At 39.4% G+C, this 20,461-nt stretch overlaps 1 protein-coding gene across 8 annotated transcripts in view; it reads left to right on the top strand.

The window, feature by feature from the left end:
* CYB561D1 (cytochrome b561 family member D1) overlaps positions 1-20,461 on the top strand; it is a 66,643-nt gene extending 46,182 nt beyond the window's left edge. For 3 of the 8 annotated variants that reach the window (XM_072423683.1, XM_072423675.1, XM_072423666.1), the window contains exon 4: positions 16,522-20,461. In XM_072423683.1, the coding sequence (XP_072279784.1) occupies positions 16,522-17,025 (504 nt within the window). In that variant the 3' untranslated portion in view covers positions 17,026-20,461. Of the gene's footprint in view, positions 1-1,397; positions 1,492-12,923; positions 12,962-16,521 lie in introns of those variants that run through there. The other 5 variants (XM_072423700.1, XM_072423707.1, XM_072423692.1 and 2 more) reach the window with 4 other exon arrangements.

The raw sequence follows: 20,461 nt of genomic DNA, 5'->3' as shown, positions 1-20,461 counted from the left end.
GGTTGGCTCGCCTGACCGCCCCTCCCATGTTGTGTCCAGGTTGTACGAGCTAATTGCTCAGGACTCTGAGCCCTCTGCACCTTTATACACTAGATATTGGGAGAGGGAATTGACTGGACTCATAACTGCGGATGATTGGGAAAAATCATTTACCCTAACGCATAAGTTGGCCTTAACCTGTAGAGCTCACCATAACCAATACTCTCAATATAGCTGTTTTATCCATGGTTCCGGGTTCGCTCAAAACCATCAAAGGTGGGGTCCTACATCATTTTTTTACGGCAGCAAGAGCTACTATTCCGAGATTGTGGAAGCAATCTGCTGCTCCTTCTATAGCCAATTGGGTTTCCGAACTTAAAAAAGAACGAAAAAATCCGTCATATGGAAATGTTGGTCGCGGAGGATGATAATCGACTGGAACAATTTAGAATTACCTGGTACATTTGGGACTGGTTTAAAGACTCTCCCCCATTCCATACAAGTTGGAACACAACCCCGGTTTTGAGGGTTAATATATATCTCTTTTATTTTTGTATCGTCTGACATTCCCCCTCCCTCCCATCCCCCCCTTCTCCCCTGGGCTGCTTTGTTATATGTGTCTGTCTTCGCTTTTATTTTATCTGTTGTTTAAGAATATTGGTTTACACCTTATGCCGTACGCTTCTGCTAGCAGATATGTAGCTGTTTTTGTACAGGTTAATATGTGTTATATGATCCCTTTAGAACTGTTCTGTTTTTTGTCATATTTTTTGGGTATATGCAGCTTCCTGGCACTATATGTCTGTTAATTCGAAGCCTACAATGTTATGTTTGACATGATGTATGTGTTGTTTATCTAATTCTTTTTGTTATGTTTACCTGTTGTTATTTTTTTTTTCTCTGAAAACTTAATAAAACTGATTGAAACAAAATATATTACAATGGGTAATAAGTTTAAGAGGCTAAAATTAAAACATATGTGGCTCACAGAGATGTTAAAAAAGCCATAAGAAACAAGAAAAAGGTATTTCAAAAGTAATAAAATGAAAGAACACCTTCATCGTTTGAATACTATAAAGAATATGACAAAAGATGTAAAAAAGAGATGAAATGTGCAAAACTTCAAAATGAAAGACAGATTGCAAAGGAAAGTAAGGCAACCCCCCAAATTAAAGTAAGGCAAACCCGCCCCTTAAAGGATGGCTCTGGGTTGGTAACTGGGGTAAAAGTCAATCTGTAAATGCATAGAGAACTGGCTTAAAGACCACATCTAGAGAGTTGGATTATTGATTTATACTCTGAATGGTCTAAGGTAATTAGTGGTGTACCCCAGGGTTCAGTGTTGGGACCTTTACTGTTTAACATTCTTATAAATTATATAGAGTTTGGGATTAAATGTACCAATTCTGTGTTTGCAGATGACAGCAACTATGCAATGGATCTAAGTCCATACAGGATGTCTATAATCTACAAGCAGATGTGGATGTACTGTTTGATTGGGCAGCCAAGTGGGTAATGGCATTTAATATAGATAAATGTAAAGTTATGCACTTGGGGGCTAACAACATGCATACTTTTTACTGTCTAGGGGGAATACATTTGGGGGAGTCAGAAATGGAATAGGATCTGGGGGTTCTGGTAGATATTAGACTTAATAACAGCATGCAATGCCAAGCTGCAATATCTAAAGCTAGTAAAGTACATTTTTATATTAAAAGATGTCCCAGAGAGTGCAGAGAAGGGCAACTAAACTAATAAAAGGAATGGAGGAGCTCAGCTATGAGGAGAGATTAGCTGAACTGAACCTATTCTCCCTTGAGAAGAGATGTTTTTTGGGGGATATGATCACCCTGTATAAATAAAAAAAAGGTCTATATAGAGAACTCTCTTCCCAATTATTCACTTTGAGATTATTACAAAGAACAAGAAGGCACTCTTTGCTTCTGGAGGAAAAGAAGTTAAAGCTCCAGATAAGGAAGGGTTTCTTCACTGTAAGGTCTGTGAAAATGCAGAATTGGCTTCCTCAGGAAGTAGTTTCAGCATCTACTATAGATTGCTTTAGGAAAAAGCTGGCTCCTTTTCTACAAGCACAGAATATGACTAGGTATTAAGAATTTAAAGTAAACATAACAGAGACTGTTGATCCAGGGAACATACTATTGCCTCATGGAATCAGGAAGAAATTTTTATTCCCCTGTTGAAGCAAATTGTACCAGGGTTTTTTTTTTTTGCCTTCCTCTGGACCAACTATGTCTTATAGGGTTTTATATCGGGGATTTTTTTATTTCCCTAGTGGTTGAACTTGATGGACCTATGTCTTTTTTCAACCTAACCCACTATGTAACTATATTTCAATAGACAGAAAAACCTTTTGGTTTCTTACTTACATGCCCAGATGGAGGAGTTCTGGCTGAACCCTAATCCAAAAGGATGCGTGTAAGGGGATGCATAGAGTGAGGAGACTCGCTTTACTCTGTAGTTTTCGTCTGGCACGGTGTCCCACGTCAAGTGGGTGTGTGTCATTTCATATTATTATGAATCCCTACGTAAGTACGTAGGACCTCCTTGCTATGCAGATACTGCTCCTCCTCCTGCCCAAATCAGATGCAATAGCAATCACGAATCCTGCAGGGGGTGATCGCCGACAATAATCTGGGATTATATGGGGGGTGGAGCACAGGACGGTGGATGGAATGATGACATCAGGTACCATCCATGCCATCATAGGCACATGGTACGTGTTTAAGATATCTTAAGTAAGATTACTTATTGGCTGCCCAATAAGTAATGAAGTATTAACTTGCAAAATTACAGGGGATTATATGTAAACCTTGAACAGATTGAGGGCATATTACTATTTGATATTGTCCTTTATCACAAATTGTTGCTTTAAACAACGAGTTTAAGTTGACTTACTATTACAGCAGATCCTGGGTTGCTTTATGGTATTATAAGGATTGGTCACTCATTGTAATGTTTATGCTGATGTGAAATATGATTTATCGCAGGTGAACAGTAGGGCTCCAAAGGAACCCCAACATACTTTTCATATTCATGTGAGTTTGACTGGTATATCTATATATGTTTCTTCCATTTACCAGAAAAGTCTCAAACTCCCCTGAGGAAGCCACTTAGGTGAAATGCATGGGGAAAAAAGAGACCCTAACTCTTCAATACAAAGATTTCCAATTACATATGACCAGGGCTGATACAAATATGCCCACACTCAAACACCACAATAGATAGTTATGTCTAGTATAAAAAGGTACCGCCTCCAATATTGCATGATTTGAATGCATTAAAAATGGCGGTCCATAACGTGCATCTTTGGTATTTGTGTCTATATATCTATCTTATTTTAGAATGTACTGTTATGACTGAATTCTGTTTTAATTGAAATGTAAAACGCCAAAAAAATCCTTCTTCTGGCTCCTTTTCTTTTTAATGTTCAAAAAAATAACAGTATCTGCATTCTGCTTTACAAACTCAAATTTTCACTGTATAAACTAAAAAATGTTTCAAGATTTTGCTTTCCTTTAAATCACTGAACTAATCGTTAGTTGTATCAGCACTGTTTGTGAGAATTACATGGAGTCGACCAACTTCTGGCACCCATGAACAGGTATTCCAGCTGAGGATGATTGGACTACATTCCACAATTTTTCTGCATTTGGTTTTGCCCCAGAAACAGCATTTTTTAAATCACCCCACATTTTCTATAGGACTAAGGTCTGGGAATCGGGCTCACCATTCCATAACATAAATATTGTTGGTCTGAAGCCAAGACGTTGCTCGTTTACTGGTGTGTTTGGGGTCTTGTCTTTTTGAAACACCCATTTCATGGACATTTCCTTTTCAGAGTAAGGCAACATGATCTCCACAAGTATTTTGACATATTCAAACTGATCTATGATCTCTGGTATGCAATAAATAGGCCCAACACCATAGCTGCGAATCATTCCCATATCATGATTCTTGTGCCACCATGCTTCACTGGGTTCACAGTATACTGTGGCTTGAATTCAGTGTTGGGGGATGTATGACAAACTGTCTGCAACCCCCTAGTCCCAAAAGATCAATCTTGCTTTCATTATTCCACAAAATGATGCACCATTTCTCTTTAGGTCAGTCAATGTGTTATTTGGCAAACTGTTACCTCTTCAGCACATGCCTTTTTTCAACATTGGGACCTCTGTGGGGGCTGCATGTCAATGGCTCGACTTTACGTAGGCATCTTCTAGTGGTACCAATGCCCACATGTAACTTTAGACCTTCTTTAATCTTCCTGGAGTTTATCATGCTTTTGCTATTTTGTTTTTTTTTTATTCATTGAAATGGTTTTCTATTGAAAATCTGTTTTCTATCACGTTTTTTAGGTTTTGGTTACCATTTTAAAGCATTTGAGATAATTTTAACTGAGCAGCCTATCATTTTCTGCAGTTCTTTATATGTTTTTTGCCTCTCCAATCAACTTTTTATCAAAGCACGCTGTTCTTCTTAACAATGTCTAAAATTAACCATTTTACGCTGGTGCTGGTTATGAAAATGCACTATAACCAGCACGTACATTTGCTGCCCTCTATTCCTAAAAAAGGGCTGTAATTGACGCCTGTTTTTTTACAGAATGAACTGCTATTATTTTGAACTAGCTATTATTTTGAAGTTTCAATTAGGGATTCAATTACACAGAATCAGCTGCATGCATGTCATGACTGTTGAGTCTGTTGGTTTTCTATTACTCCTATTACACCTATTAGTAAAAGATTTGCCATGTAGAAATATAATTTCTACCAAAAGCATAGAATGATAGTTAGTGATGTTTAACTGACATTATATATTGAGAGACAATGAGAGTAGGAAGGGATTTTAACTTTTTTTTGAGCTTAATATCCTTCAGAAGACTATTTGCCAACCTTTTGGAGCTCACGGACCAATACATTTATGGACTCTGGACTGCGCATATGTGGGAAGCCGTGTGCCACTCAAAGAGGCAGGAACTTCATCCAGAGTGACGTCATTATGCAAGAACTCGCCCACTCTCCCATCTCATGTCCAGAGACACAACCCACTGACTGCCCTAAGCCTGCGAACCATATGGGGGACATGGCCCACTGCTCTGGCGCGCCAGACAGAGAAGCAGACCACCAGACAGATATACAGGCAGCAATGCTTAAAGTAGAGGATCTGGAAAATTGCCATTAAACAACTTCCGCATAAGGGGGACAACTGAGTCTATAGTGGACTTACCTGGATTTACAAAAACGTTGCTACAGGAATAACTTCAGCACCTTCCTACTGAAAGATTAGAATTTGATCGCATACATTGTGCTCTGGGTCCTAAAAAGTTGGAGGGCTCACTAAAAGATCTAACAATGGGAAACAATTTTGAACAAATTTTTTGTTTACTTCAATTTTTAAGCTTATTTACACTAAAATAGGAATGCCAATTCTGAAAGTGAAGTTAGTTTTCTTCTATCACGTCTGGTTTTTCTCTTCCGCTTATATTATTGCGATTACTGCAGCGTGGATTTGTATATGCTATTCATTTACACGCAAGACAATGTGGTCAGAGGTTGTGTGCTGCTTTACATAGAGAATAAGCAAAATTTATTTTTCTACCTACACATGTATTTCCTTTCTTTCAGATCATGTCTGGCTCTGCTGTTTCTTCTCGTAAGTGCCTAAACAACCCTGATTCATTTTGTTAGATCTGTGGCAGTTTCACCATTCCCAGTCAAAGGGCGAACATCAGCACATTTGTAGAGCAAGCCTATTTGGCATATTTGAAAGTTAAACTTGGCGATCCAGATAAGTCTTGGGCCCCTAATCAGGTGTGCAAACAATGTGTTGAGGGTTTATGGATGTGGACAAAGGGAACACGTGATAAGATGCCATTTGGTATACCTATGGTTTGGGCGAGTGCCAGGAGATCACTTCAGTGACTGTTATTTTTGTATAGTGAAAACTTCAGGATATAACAAGAAAAAAAAAATGCAACATGGAGTATCCTAGTCTACCATCAGCTATACACACAGTGGCTCATTCAGATGAAATCCCAGTGCTGGTTTTCATTACACTACCCTCTTTTGAAGAACATAATTATTGTGATGAACTAGGTGACAACAACAATGAAGAGTTTGAAATTGAAGAAGACTCTGTTCGTAAGGAATTGATCAGCATGAGTTGAGTGATTTGGTATGTGATTTGGATCTATCGAAGAAGGCTTCAGAACTCCTAGCATTAGGACTGCATGAGAAAAACTTACTTCAAACAGGAACTAAGGTATCATACTTTTGAACCTGAGAAATTGCATTTCTGCAGTACTTAAGAACTGACAGTGGCTTTGTGTATTGCCATAACATACCTGGTTTAATAGAGGAATTGGGAACTCACCTGAATGGCGACTATTTATCGATAGCTCAAAGGGGAGCCTAAATGGCCCAAATGGCCTTTCAGTTTCTCTTTGTGAAGAATTTGCAGACATAAAGACAGTCATTGAGTTGTTGCAATATCACCAACACAGTAGGGTCATCTATGTTAATCTTAAAATGGTATGCTTCCTTCTTGGTCAGCAACGCGGATACACCAAGTATCCGTTATCTGTGCATGTGGGAGGGATTGGGGGAAAAGGAATTGGCCTCCAAAATCTGCCCTAAAACCAGTTGATACAAACATTCTACATGAGCCACTTGTTGATAGAAAGAATATTATATTACAGCCTCTGCACATGAAACTGGGTCTGATGAAGCAGTTCGTTAAAGCCCTGCCAACTAAAGGAGACTGTTTCAAGTACCTATTTTTGGCATTTCCTAGCCTTTCATTTGAAAAAATAAAGGCCGGTGTGTTTGATGGTCCACAGATTCGGCAGCTCATCAAAGATAAACATTTCATCAGGGCAGTCAGAAGTCGAAAAGAATGCTTGGTTATCATTCAAAGCCTTTGTCAAGGACTTTCTTGGAAACACACTAGCAAATAATTACACAGAAATTGTCCAGAAACGTTTGGAGAGCTACAAAATGCTTGGTTGCAATATGAGCATCATATTGAACACTCCAAGAAAAGCTATAAGCATAAATTTTTACCTTAACTGCTTACCTGAATAATTTTCAAATGTTTTACTGTAAAAAAAATGTCATAGAGTAACAATAAATACTGTGCATGAACAAAATAATTTAAATAAACAGTACATTTAAGTTATTTCATTGTTTTTTCATTGTATGCAAAATTTGTATGTTTTTTGACAAAAATAGAGGGTACCCTGTATCGTAAAAACTGGATGTGATAGCAAAAAACATCATTCCTGGGTTCACCACCCAAAAATTTGTAAAAAACAAGTGTAAGAGTTAACTCAACAAAAAATGCATTCCCCGGTGTAATAGTTTGCATATCTTGCACCCCAGACCATAAAGAAGCGGAAGGCCATCAAACCTTTTCTCTCAATACTTCAACAACTGGGGATCAAGTATGGGTTTCCCATATAGGCTACTGTTCAATTACCACAGCGAACTGTACTCAATCTCCACACCTGAAGAAGCACAGGACATCTTTGATCATCTAAAACAGATAGCCGCCTCAGTCACAGAGATCTCACCCGTTATCACAATTGTGAGAAAGAGCTACTACAGGCAAGAGTTTTCCCACCAAGCAACCATCATGCAAGCCACCTTGCCTTCCTTCACCAGATGGCTGACGGCGTGACCTAGCGTTCGGTGGATAACATGGTGTCTGTAAGCGTACTAGAACTCCTCTCTTTTATTAATGTCACTGCTTTCACCAAGTTTATGAGTGTATTACACCCTTAATAGTTCTATAATGGTTTATTTTAGTTAGTATTCTGAATCTCTTCTTGTTTGATACATAGTACAAACTAGGCACACGAACTGCACCGGAAAAGTGGGTAAGCTTGTCCAGGATGCCGCCTGGGCTGTATATAGAGATCACAAGCAGTACAACTGTGAATATGTTCCATAAATTCATTCAAGTAGGTTTGGATTTTTTTCAATTTACCCCTTAAGTGAAGTGTGTAAACCCAACCCAACCCAACAGATTGTAGCCACACACACTCAGGCATATCTGGTGCCCCCCACTGATGGTCTTGCTCACGGGCATGACAAAATTCTGCAAAGGCAGATATGTAAACTTTTATGATGTAAATGTTCCCATGGTTTATTTTTACCCTCCACCTATTCTTATTCCCTGGTTTTATACCTATTGTTTATCCTGGATGGAATCCTTAGTGGGCAAAATAGTAAGTTTGCTGAGGGCAACTAGGAAAAACTTAAGTAACATGATGCAGCATAGTGTGAAATACTTTAAATATGGTCTCTAATTAATTGGTTATTTTATCTCAGAATGTGCAGGGATTCAATTCCCCAAGCAAAAGGAGGAAAGCATTTAACTACTAATCCACCCTCTCTGCTGGTATCTTGGGCCTACAGGAGACAAGGTTTTCTACTTTATGCCCAAAAAATTACCCTCAAGTATTCCAATCTGTTTTTCACGAAAAAGAGACGTGTACTAATTGTATACAAACTGTTCCATAAATTAGTACCCTTTAGTGAGTTGAACGGATCCTACTGGCCGCTATCTACTTCTCCAGGGGAAAATTTATGATGTAGACACTGGTTACACCGGTAAACTATTATGCACCTAAAACACATCAAATCAACTTAAAAAGTACCATCTGTTCGATATCTGGAGAGAACTCACTCTTAAAACAAGGGGTTATACCCAAGTATTCACCCTTGCATAGCAGCCTCACATGTATAGACCAGATGTTTGTACCACAACAGTTTCTCCCCCTGGTGTCCAGATTGAGAATTTTATCTAGTCCTTTGTCTGACCATTCTCCCTTTCTGGTACAGAGTGATTCCCCTGCCTCTTGTTCCACGGAGTTTCACTGGTGCCTTAAAAATGCAAAGCTGTCATCCTCGACTGTGGTGAAAGAGATCACCCTACTATAGTACTTTGATATTATTGGTTCTTCAATGACTTCACCCATTACCTTGTGGGACTCCCCATAAGGCAACCACCAGTGGAAACCCAATACAGCTGGCATCCCACCAGAAAAAAGCTAGAAATCTAAAAAAAGCAGAACTCACAAAACAAATGGAACAACTAGAAACTAGACTGACTGACTAAACAAAGCCCTTCTAAACAATTATTTAAGGAAACGCAGCGGACCAAGGTTGAGTTGAATCTTTTGTTAGATTAGCAGGTGGAGAAACAAATCCGATAGTCAAAGAGGAACTATTATGCGAGAGCAAAAAAACCTGGACCAATGTATGAAGCACAAATGCTCAACCCTAAATCCTCCCAAACAATTATGATAAAGTTTAAGTTTCCCAATGGTACCACTACGGCTAATCTGGTGCTTATATGTGAGCAATTTCAGAAATACCTTTCTAAACTGTATGGCACTCGCATGAACTTTTAACTCAAGAAGCTGACAATTTTTTTTCAAACTTCTCCAAACCTTAAATCCACAAATGGATTTCCACAGGGGAGGTCCTGGCTGTGATCTAAACCCTGAAAACCAACAAATCCCCTGGGCCAGATGGATTTTCCGCCTTATATTACAAAAATTTTTGGAGATCCTGGCCCCAGACTGGCGGACATGTTTACCACATGAGAGATCATCCTCAACACCCCATGTCCTTCCTATTAGCCTACATAATGATGCTTCCAAAACTGGGCAAGGACACACTGGATCCACATAACTACAGGCTAATCTCCCTTATTGAACATAGACAAAAAGTTGTTTACAAAAACGTTAGCTACTAGAATAAACAAGTTCCTGAGTACTACCGTTTGTGATGATAAGGTATCCCCATCAAATAACAATAAATGTGTACTGTAGTCTTCTTCATGGAAAAATAAGACATCCCCCTGAAAATAAGACCTAGAGCATATTTTGGCATTTCAAAAAATATAAGACAGTGCCTTATTATAGGGGAAACAGGGTATCATACATAGGGATAAGTTTAGGTTTGTTCCAGGCAGACAAGTACTAAAAAGATCATTAGCCAACTAATACAACAAAAACAAATCCCTAGCATGTTTTTGGCATTTGTTAATAAAAAAGCATTCGACTCTATCTTGGGAATACTTGTTCTATAACCTCCTTAAATGGGGCTTTCAATCCAATTTTATGTCCTGGATAAGAGCTCTTTATTCTACACCCTCCGCAGTGTCATACATTCATCCCACTCTTCCTCTAATTTTCCCATCTGTCAAGGTACTAGTCAAGGCTGCCCCTTTTCACCACTCTTGTTCACCTAGCCCTGGAGCCTCTGGTTAAAATTATTAGCGATCCTATACTTACCACTATACTGTTCTGTTTTACCCTACGGTTTTATTGTTCCTGTCTATGTTGTTTTTCTGTGTTGTATTCTTTTTTCAAAATAAAATAAAAATAAAGAATGTTAAAAAAAATAAAAAAAAATTATTAGCGAGAACCCTAGTATTCATGGTATAGTAGTAGACCAACACTTGTATATACTTAATTTATTCACAGACTATATATTCCTAAACCATTTCTGAACCATTGTTCTCCATCCCAAATCCCTCCCAAATCTATTTAACATACTCACAGAATTCACCCACATTTCAGGCCTAGTAGTTAATGAAGGGGAAAAAAAAATCTACAGCACTCAATTTTGTTCTGACCACAAAAGTGTGTTCATATCTCCAGGAAGCCTTTCATTTTACATGGGCATCTCATCATCCAGGTATCAAGATCACTCGCAATTATGAAGCCCTATTCTCTTCTAATTATCTCTCCTTTTTCAAACGATGTAAATGCTACTAGCTGGATGGAATTCTTTCCCCATTTAATGGCTGGGTAGAATAAATTCTGTGAAAATGACCATTGTTCCAAAATTGTGCAGTTCAACTGCATCTGAGTTGTTTCATTTAAAATTAATTGTGGTAATGTAGAGAACCAAAATTGGAAAAAAGTTGTCTCTGTCCAAATATTTATGGACCTAACTGTATACCACGGTATACTCTCTACTGGGTGAAGCAGGGGTACTCAGATGATAAGACATTCTAACTGCACACCAGGCATTGGGTAAGGAATTCTTTAGATACCTTCAACTTAGACACTGGATCAATTCTTTAACCCATAAGAAAGATCTCATGGTCAAACTGACAGTATTTGAACACATATGTCTCCAGACCTCCATGTACCATAAATGAATCACAATATTATGCTCTAAATTAATAAGGTAACAAAGGTTTCAGTAAACTCTTACACATTCCTGTGGGGAAGAGACCTGAGATGCACAAAATATGATAAGGAATAGTTTAACAATTAGGCCAAAATGTCTACATGCTCTACAAATGTAATCACGCCAGAATCAGCCTTTAAGTTTATGATAAGCCGGTATATGGTACCAATATATACCAATATCAAGAGGATACATCTGGTACCAGTAGGCTGCCAGGTTTTTATTCTATTTACAAGAATAATAGGATCAGACCTTTATGAACTTAAGTGCTCATGATATTAATATCAGTTAGTATACAAACAATGTTACAACTGAATATGGCAGCTAAATACTAAATGTATTATTATATGTGTGTACAAACTTAATAAAAGTATCTGCTGTTTGTATTCTTATTTTTGAACTGTATGTTCATTGACTCATTCCTGTATATCATCCCCAACCCCATATTCCTTGTTATAATAAAAAATCAATAAAATTTATTGAAATAAAAAAAAAATCTTGCATAGAATTACTTAGGTGTAATGCGCCTGGGCACACAAATCACAGCCCACTCCAAGAATCCTTTGTCAAGCTGGCATAGAGGGGTAAAGCAGAGACAGGTCAGGAACAATCCGAGGTCAGGGCAGGCAGCAGGCAAGAGTGGTCATAATCAATCCAAGGTCAGGGCAGGCGGAGTTCAAGCAGAATCAGCTATCAGACCAGGTTGCTATTGGCAATGACAAAACAGGTTAAAATAAACTGACACAGAGAACTCACCCAAGCACATTGCACTCACAGAGGCTTATAGTTGGCCATGGTGTTCAGGACAGGTTTTCCTTAAATGGCCAGAGTGCCCAATGACCTTGCACCACCTGGCGCCATTTGATTGAAGGGTAACTGAATCTGCCGCAGGGAATTCAAACTAACTTTGTCCCGCTCCGCGAGTGCCACGCCCCGGGGGGTACAAGAGGCACGCGTGGTAGCGCGCGCACCTCTTCCCACAGCACCCCTGGGACGTGCCCTACTTTGCACATCCACAGGAGTGCTGAGAACAGGACTGTCTGTAATCACGTCCATAGGAATGCTGGGGATGCCGCCTTGCCGAACAGTAGTTCGGCTAGAACAGATTCCTCCGCCTGCAGGGAGAGACACACTGCGAGCAGGTGAGCAGCCTCGGCCATGCTGCCTGCTGCAGCGGCGTCTCCCTCTGCGGCTGTGATCCCCAGGGACGATGCAGGCTCGCTGGACAGGTAAGTTCCTTACATAAGTTGTTCTTTGCAGTTTGTAAAGATGAATGAAACTGAGAGCTCCTTGAGTATTTGTTCTCCATCTCGTAACCATTTCTTCCTCCCTAGCTCCCCCTGACAAATTTTCCCTATAGCTCTTTCACTGAGAAGTAAGGTGTGGTATACGCAATTACAGAGGAAAAAGATCATATATTATCTTGCTGTCAGATTCCCTGTTTAACATTTTAATAGCAATGTTTCATCATTTTACTATTAATGAATAAATGTTCCAATGTTCTTTTTTCACATCTAAAAAAGGAACCAATTTTATGATGTACCTCTGTGATTTTATATGTCTTGCTTTTTTGTTGTTGTTTTTTTCTGCTTTGTTTCAAGAAAAAATATTCTTGTAAAATAAAAAAAAAAAAAATGATTAAAAAATATGTTATATAGGTAGCAGAAAAAAGCAATGTGCATTTTATTTTTTGAATATTATTGTCCACTACAGGTCTTTTCTCATGGCATCCTTTGTTTATGGCAATTGCTGTAAGTATATATAATTTTAATTTTTTTTCCATTTTTTAGGGGTCTTTTGGGGTTTTCTAGGTTGACCTAAGAGAGTGAAGGTGACCTAAACTTAATTGCTAAACTTATCCTGAAGGAATCCAGGGGACTAGTGGCCTTCAAGTGACAAAGAGGTATTCGGCCTGATTTATTAAAGCTCTCCAAGGCTGGAGAGTATACACTTTCATCAGTGAACCTGGAATCGATTTGGTGCAGGATTGAAGACATTTGTTAACAAATGGCAAAATATTTTTTTAGGAAATCCATTCTAGGTTTGCTAGATCACCCAGGTTCACTGATGAAATTGTATTCTCTCCAGCTTTGGAGAGATTTATTAAATCAGGACCATTTACGATCTCTTTATTAATTATTCTGATTGACGCTTTCTGCCTCTTCCACAATCCTACATCAGGTTGTTTTTATTGTAAGTGTGTAGGCATCAAGATGCTACTTGATGTGGTTTCTCATTCAACAAATGGATGACAGACTGGGTTGTGTTGGGACACACACACACATACACACTCGGCATTAAGTAAAACGGATAGCAGAAGTTCATGTGTCTAAAAATATTTCAAGACAACTATCCTGAGGAAAGAAGCTACGCTTTTTTTTGGCCATTGCCAATATGGCAGAACTATACAAACAGAACTGTTCTCAAGCTCTTTAAAGGTAAAAGGGGCATCCTTGGAATGCTTTTAGATGTGTGACCACATGCTAATTTAAGGGCTACACACAGAACACAAAATTAATCTGTGGCTGCTCTGTAACTTGTGTGCCTCTTACCACAATCTAAAATGCCTGACCACCAATGAGGTGAGGATGGGGGTGGGGGGGGGGCACACACACAGGGTGTATTATGAGTAGGACTGGGGCAGAAGTGTGCTGTGTGAGCAGGATGCAGGGCAGGGTAACCACACACAAGCAAAAGGAACCTCTGTCCTGAAAAGAGTACAATGGGGGAGAAATATATAATATATAAGATATTATATAAAAGGAGAATTTTGTTTTTTTCTTTCTCTCTCATTGACACTTTTGTTGCCACTTTCAGTCTCATGTGCCTTGCAATCGCATGCACAAAATGGTTCCCAAACACTGCCATTTAATGGTAGAATGCTATGGTCAACCACAAGTCTAAAACAGCCTTTTCTGCATGTTCACTTTGGTCTTTCTCCATCACTTTGCTCGTACATTGCTTTCTATTTTTGGGGAAGCGTGACAGGGCAGCTGTAAAACACACACTGGAGCAGATGGGTGTAAGTGACTGGCACCCACTCCTCTTACCACACCCATCACTTTACTGCGTACAGACCATTTGCAAACTACAGACCTAAATTCTATTTACTGAGGCTTAAGTAAAGTTTCAGATAATGGGCCTGATTTATTAAAGCTCTCCAAGGCTGGAGAGAAAACTCTTTCATCGGTAAAGCTGGGTGATCCAGCAAACCTGGAGTGGATTTCTTAAAAGTAATTTGCTATTTGTTAGCAATTATTTTGAATCATGGACTACCGGTATATCCATTTCAAGCTTGCTGTCACCCAGCTTCATCGATGAAAGTGTATCCTCTCCAGCCTTGGAGAGCTTTATTAAATCCGGCCCAATGTGACAATGAAGTATCCTCTCTTCATAAGTTCTGTTAGGCTGCTGCATCTCTTTCCTCACATAACTAGACTTTTATGAAGACCACAATTTGATTTTTTACAAAGAGAAGGATAAGAGAATGATTAGTTTATTTTACAAATTCTACATTTAAGTAGATCTTAGGATCTTAGCTATGCAACCCACGTTTGTAAAGGAGTGTTGCACTGTCCTTTACCAAAGAAAACACATACTGTTGAATGCATTCCTTTTGGGAAATGTGTTTTTTTTTTGACCATAGTTACACTTAACTAATTACCTTCCAACTACTCAAAGGTAATTCTTCTTAATTGCAGATTTTGTACATTTATGTTTGCCATTTGAAAAGGAAAGACAGTGAAGGTTTAGAAATGATTCACTCCCATCCAGCTAATCACATTTTGTTGCAGTGCAGCCTGAAATAAAGACACACACACAGACAAGAAATAACTGTTCCAGCTGTATTTACTAAATGCAATTTATATTGTCCAAATGAAAGATATAAAAGCAACAGTTCAGAAGAAAATGAATCACAGGTATAAAAGATCACCCCTTTCCTAAAAATTTAGATGTACTGTAGGTGTAGATAATCACCTTCTTTACGTCTATAGTGGAAAAAGGGAAAGTGTTAGGTACTACTAGGACCTTCTTCGGATCAGGCTGTCCCCCCAAACTGAATGGAAAGGCAACTTTGAATTAGCTACAGGAATCGAAACTAAGAGTGTGAATGTGACTACAATATATTTTGAATGGGGATGATTCTTTTGAGTATCTGCTGTAACTGCTCAATTAAAGATAGTCTGACTTTGCTAAGATCTGTGTGTTTCAAATGCAGGTTAAACACAAAAAATGCCCCTATATTATCACACATAGTTTCAAATAATTTACAAAAGTACAAATTTAAACTGGCTAAAGATTTGCCTGAGTGTTCATCAAAGCTTGTCCTGTCATCTGAGTTACATTAAAGAAGCTAAGTCATAGCCCCTGATTCATCAAGCAAAATCGGATTATCGGTCGCGCATTCGTATTAGCGATCCGGAATCGTGCGCGATCGCGCTATTCAACAACTGAAAAAGCTCGCGCACGGAGCCGCGCTTATCCGACAGCTTTTTACTGGCGATCACGCGCATACTCGAGTCCGGACCGCGGTAATCCGCGATCGCTGGCCGCGCGTACTTTCGCGCTTCCAGCGAGCGCGGATTTCATTGATGAATCAGGGGCATAGTATACACTTAGGACAGACATCACTTTCTCATTTCAAGTTTTGGACTTGTGGAGGTAAAATGTATGTATAGAGCTTTGTACACATTTCAGATGATTATTGCCCGAGACAAACAGTTGTGCACAATGGTCCCCCAACATCCTTTATCAATCCACTGTGTCAAATTGATGAACAATTAATCAGTAATGACCTCTGTGCATTCCTATGAAGGAGAGCACTGCAGGGGTGCCATTCACTCATACTCCCCCTCCCCTCTGTATTGAACAGAATGGTGATGTGTGTACAGCGCTCGTTTATTCATCTGTTAATGGAAATTACCACAAAAGATTGTTTCTAGGGACAATCATCCGACTTCCGTATGGGGCTTTAGACTTTGTAACTTGAGAAGTAGTAGCTGTACTGTATACAACATACAAGCGCACACACAAAAAAAATTAAAACCTCAAAAGGGAATTCTGATGCTTTTGAAGCTAATCTTAAAAAAAAGCAAGAGACAGTGATCTGATTGTATTGATGGGCATCTTTACCACTGGCTACCATAAATGTAGACAACTAATAAAATTTAAACAATCAAGGAAACCTGAAAATGGATTAAACACCAGGGTGGATGGGGTTATATTTAAGATGTTAATAAATGTAACATGACAAAAAACGCATTGCATGGATGACATCTGATTCAATTTTATGTTTATTTCTCTTTTATAGTTTTGCCTCTGTATGACAGAAGCAGTGTTGCTGTTATCACCAGAGACTTCTCCTCTCTGCACTCTGTCTCGGAAGTCCAAGATTCGGCTTCATTGGCTCTTACAGATGTCTGTGCCTATATTAGCGGGAACAGGAACAACCTTTATAGTATGCAGTAAAAACCGCAGTGAACAGCCACACTTAACTTCATGGCACAGTGTTCTTGGTTTAATTACTTTGATGGCCACATGCTGTCAGGCTGTATGTGGGTTTGCCCTACTCTGTCCAAGGCTGGCCCAGGTGAGTGCAGTATCCCGTCTCAAGATGTACCATGCCACTTGTGGGCTTATGGTATACCTACTCGCAACAGCCACTGTTGTTTTAGGTTTTTATTCAAATTGGTTTCAGGCTCAAATTAAGGGACCTGGATGGTATGTTTGTCTTGTCTTACCTCTTTACCCTGCATTAGTAATTATGAACCAAGTGTTGGACATATACTTACCAAAGAAGAAAAGTCAAATATGAATCATCCAACCAAATCCTTATGTGGCATTGGAAATAACAGGTATCATTTGTCTAATTTGTTTTTCTTGGATATTCTTTTTTCTGAGTTTCTTCATACACCATTTTATGTTAAAGTACTGTAAGATTTGAAGCTGCTTAAACAAAGTGTGGTTTGGATTTGGTTTTACATTTTGAAGCTGAACTACAGGCAAACAGCTAAACAGATAAAGTACATATAATGCAGATGTTTTACTGTCCAGAGAATTTGTTTTTTCTTCTGTCTATTTAGCGCTGGAATAATTATTAGCTTGTCATCATACCCGTTTGGTAGGGCAGGAGTTTAAATTTTTTCCCCCTTAGGTAACACTTACTAGTCTTGTGCCTTCCCATCCTATGACCGGGGAAGCTGATTCTACCCTATTCTCTTGTTAGCATGTTAACATTTTAACAGCGCTAATTTGCTGTTTGTGCTGCTCCTTCCTCTCATGGTTTGATCTCTGCTGTACAGAGACCGTGACAAGGTGATACCTACTCAAATTCAGGTACCTACACTGAAGGGTTAAATAGCTAAGCTAACTTGAGCCATATATATTTGTATAAGGAAGTTGTATTTCTTCTTCTATCTATGCGAAAATTGTACATTCTTTGAAATACAATGTATCCCTTGTATGCCTTGCAATGTATCAAATAACACTATATATGGCTACAACTTAAATAGCTGTACGTGAATAACACAACCCCCTCGTGTATAAAAAGACCACCTTGTCAAATAAAGATCAGAGGATATTCCTAAGACCAGGGGTCCTCAAACTACGGCCCGCGGGACGAATACGGCCCGCTGAGGTTGTCCATCTGGCCCGCCGGCCGCCGAGGCTGCTTCTCCTGCCTGAGCTCTGGCTGCCTGCAATCTGCACTCCAGGGTACCCGGTCACGTGACACCACTGTTGCAAGGTTCACGCTGGAGCGGTCGGGCGGAAGCGATCAGGCAGAGAAGGTATGAGCAGAGACTCATTGCTGCCTTCATCCACTGGCTGGTTCTCACTGCAGCACAAATGTACATGATCAATGTACATTTGTAAATAGTATAAACACACTATGCACATTGATCATGTACACATATGCTGCAGTGTGATCCAGCCGATGTATGAAGGCAGCAGTGAGTGACAGGTAGCAGACACTGACAAAGTTTTTTTAGCAGCCCTTTTTTAATTAATAAAAAGTGTAGGGTATTGTTGGGTGTAGAGTAGGGTGTATAAAAAGAAGCAAATTAATGAATTGCTTGAGATTATTCATTTGCATGGAAAATGCAAGATAAATTTGCATTTTCAATACACACAGTGAAAATTCAAATTTATCTGTGCATTTTCCATGCAAAGGAATAATCTCAAGCAATTTTAAAGCCAAAGTAAACGCCACTTTTTTTTTTAATGATCGGCAAGTGTGCTGTGCATTCTTGCCGATCATTAAAAAAAAAAAAGTTAAGTGACTTACCCCATCCTAGCGAAGTGCAGCGGTGACTGGTCCAGGACAATTAATGGACAAACCTCTGCTGATTCAGTTCACCACATGTCATCATGCGAACCGCCGCGCAGATGTTCACATATACATGTTCACATTTGAACTCCATTAAAATCAATGGGCATGCAAACTTGTATATACGAATTCCCTGCGAAGTGTACAAACAGCCTCCGCACATTGTAGAAACATGAATGGGGATATTATCACAGAGAACAAAGAAAAAAATTGCGTTTGGCCAGGAGAGCACCTTATTATGCAATTTAAAGGGCAAGTTTCGAAAAACACAAATCATTGTAATGACATCCAGGCTGTCATAAAAAAAATATTTTAAGGAAAAATAAAAAGAAATGGCGTAGTCCCCTCCCCGAAGCCACCTGTCACCCATGCAGGCTGGTATTGCCAGGCATACAAAGCCTGGGCAGCATGGGGCTCCACTGCCTGAGCAATACCAGCCTGCATGGATGACAGCGGTTAAAGAGGCTTTAGGGGTGGGGGGTTTTACACCAATTTGTTTCAACTTTTCCAACTGATTCATGTTCCCGACGATAGCATCCCCATTCATGTTTTTACTGTGTGCTGAGGCTGTTTGTACACTTTTCAGGGTGTTCACATTCCCATTGACTTTGCATTATATATGGTTCTCCCATGCAAACACAGCATTATGTTCGCCTGTCAGGAGAACCGCAAACGTGGGTGGTCCATTGCAAACTTCGGTGGACCATCCCTATCCGGTATCCCGTCACTGATGTGTCCCCAGGGAGCAGCCACCTTCACCTTCTGGATCCACAACAGATGTCACTTCTGCCATGGATCCTCATCGTCCATAGGACAGGCACTGATAATGCGACTCCTACGCTTGCGCAGGAATTGCATTATCTCTGGGGGCTGCAGCGGTCACTGAGAAGAGAGATTACACTGAACGGGGCATGGCAAATTTCATTGACTTGAATTGTACCAGTAACCAGAAGCACAGGCCAGTAGCCGATGTCATAGCTGCATGCCCATTTTAAAAAAGTAATAAAATAATTAGCCAAAAGCAGGCCCACACTTCCCATTTAAATACTGTTAGTTTATGTTGGTTAAAATTGTTCTTCATTTTATATATAGTATTGTTCTTTCATGTTTTTTATACAATAAATACGTTTTGTGCAGTGTGCATAAGAATCTTCTCCTGTTTTTTTTCAAACTATAGTACGGCCCCCCGACAGTCTGAGGGACCGTGAACCGGCCCCCTGTTTAAAAACTTTGAGGACCCCTGCCTAAGACCATACTGTGTGTGTGTGTGTTATTGGGATATCTCTCCAGACGTCTGTCTCTCTGGTGAAGGAGAAGTCAGGGTGCATTCGAGGAACTAGAAGTAGAAGCAGATCCTTTCATACACTACTTTATTTATATAATGATTTTATATGATATAATAATGAATACCGAGGTCTGGTAATTTACATCTTTTAAATCTCCCTGAAGTTTATCTTTAACTCCCACCTCCCTTTATGACAGTCTGAAACATACACTTTATTGTGCTTTGCTTCTTTTGTGATTTTACTAGAATTAATTATATACATGAAGCAATGTAGTAATTTCACTGCCTGTTTATGCATTAATGTATTCTATGATAATTACTGCAGTGTGTGTTTTGCCATGTTCCAAGATGGCTGCTGTGCCCTCTGCACTTTGGGATGAGGTCATCAGTACTGACCTAGCCTGGGGCAGGAATTCTTGGGTAAGCCCTTGAGAAGGACATGGTTTGGAGAGTGAGAGACTCAGATTCTGTTGCATGTTGCATGAGAAAGTATAACTTCAGACTGAAAGTTATGGCACACGCCTCTCACTGAGACATACTGAAAGGACTTTACCTGCTGCTGTTTGAAGATTGCAAAGTTTGATGTTACACTGGATTTCATATGTTATTACTATTCAATAAAGAGACTCTTTCTGCTAA

This window comes from Pyxicephalus adspersus, chromosome 1 (assembly GCF_032062135.1).
Source record: "Pyxicephalus adspersus chromosome 1, UCB_Pads_2.0, whole genome shotgun sequence".
NCBI classification, from domain to species: domain Eukaryota; kingdom Metazoa; phylum Chordata; class Amphibia; order Anura; family Pyxicephalidae; genus Pyxicephalus; species Pyxicephalus adspersus.
The sequence above is the reverse complement of the archived record's forward strand: the minus strand, read 5'-3'. Positions and strand labels throughout refer to the sequence as shown.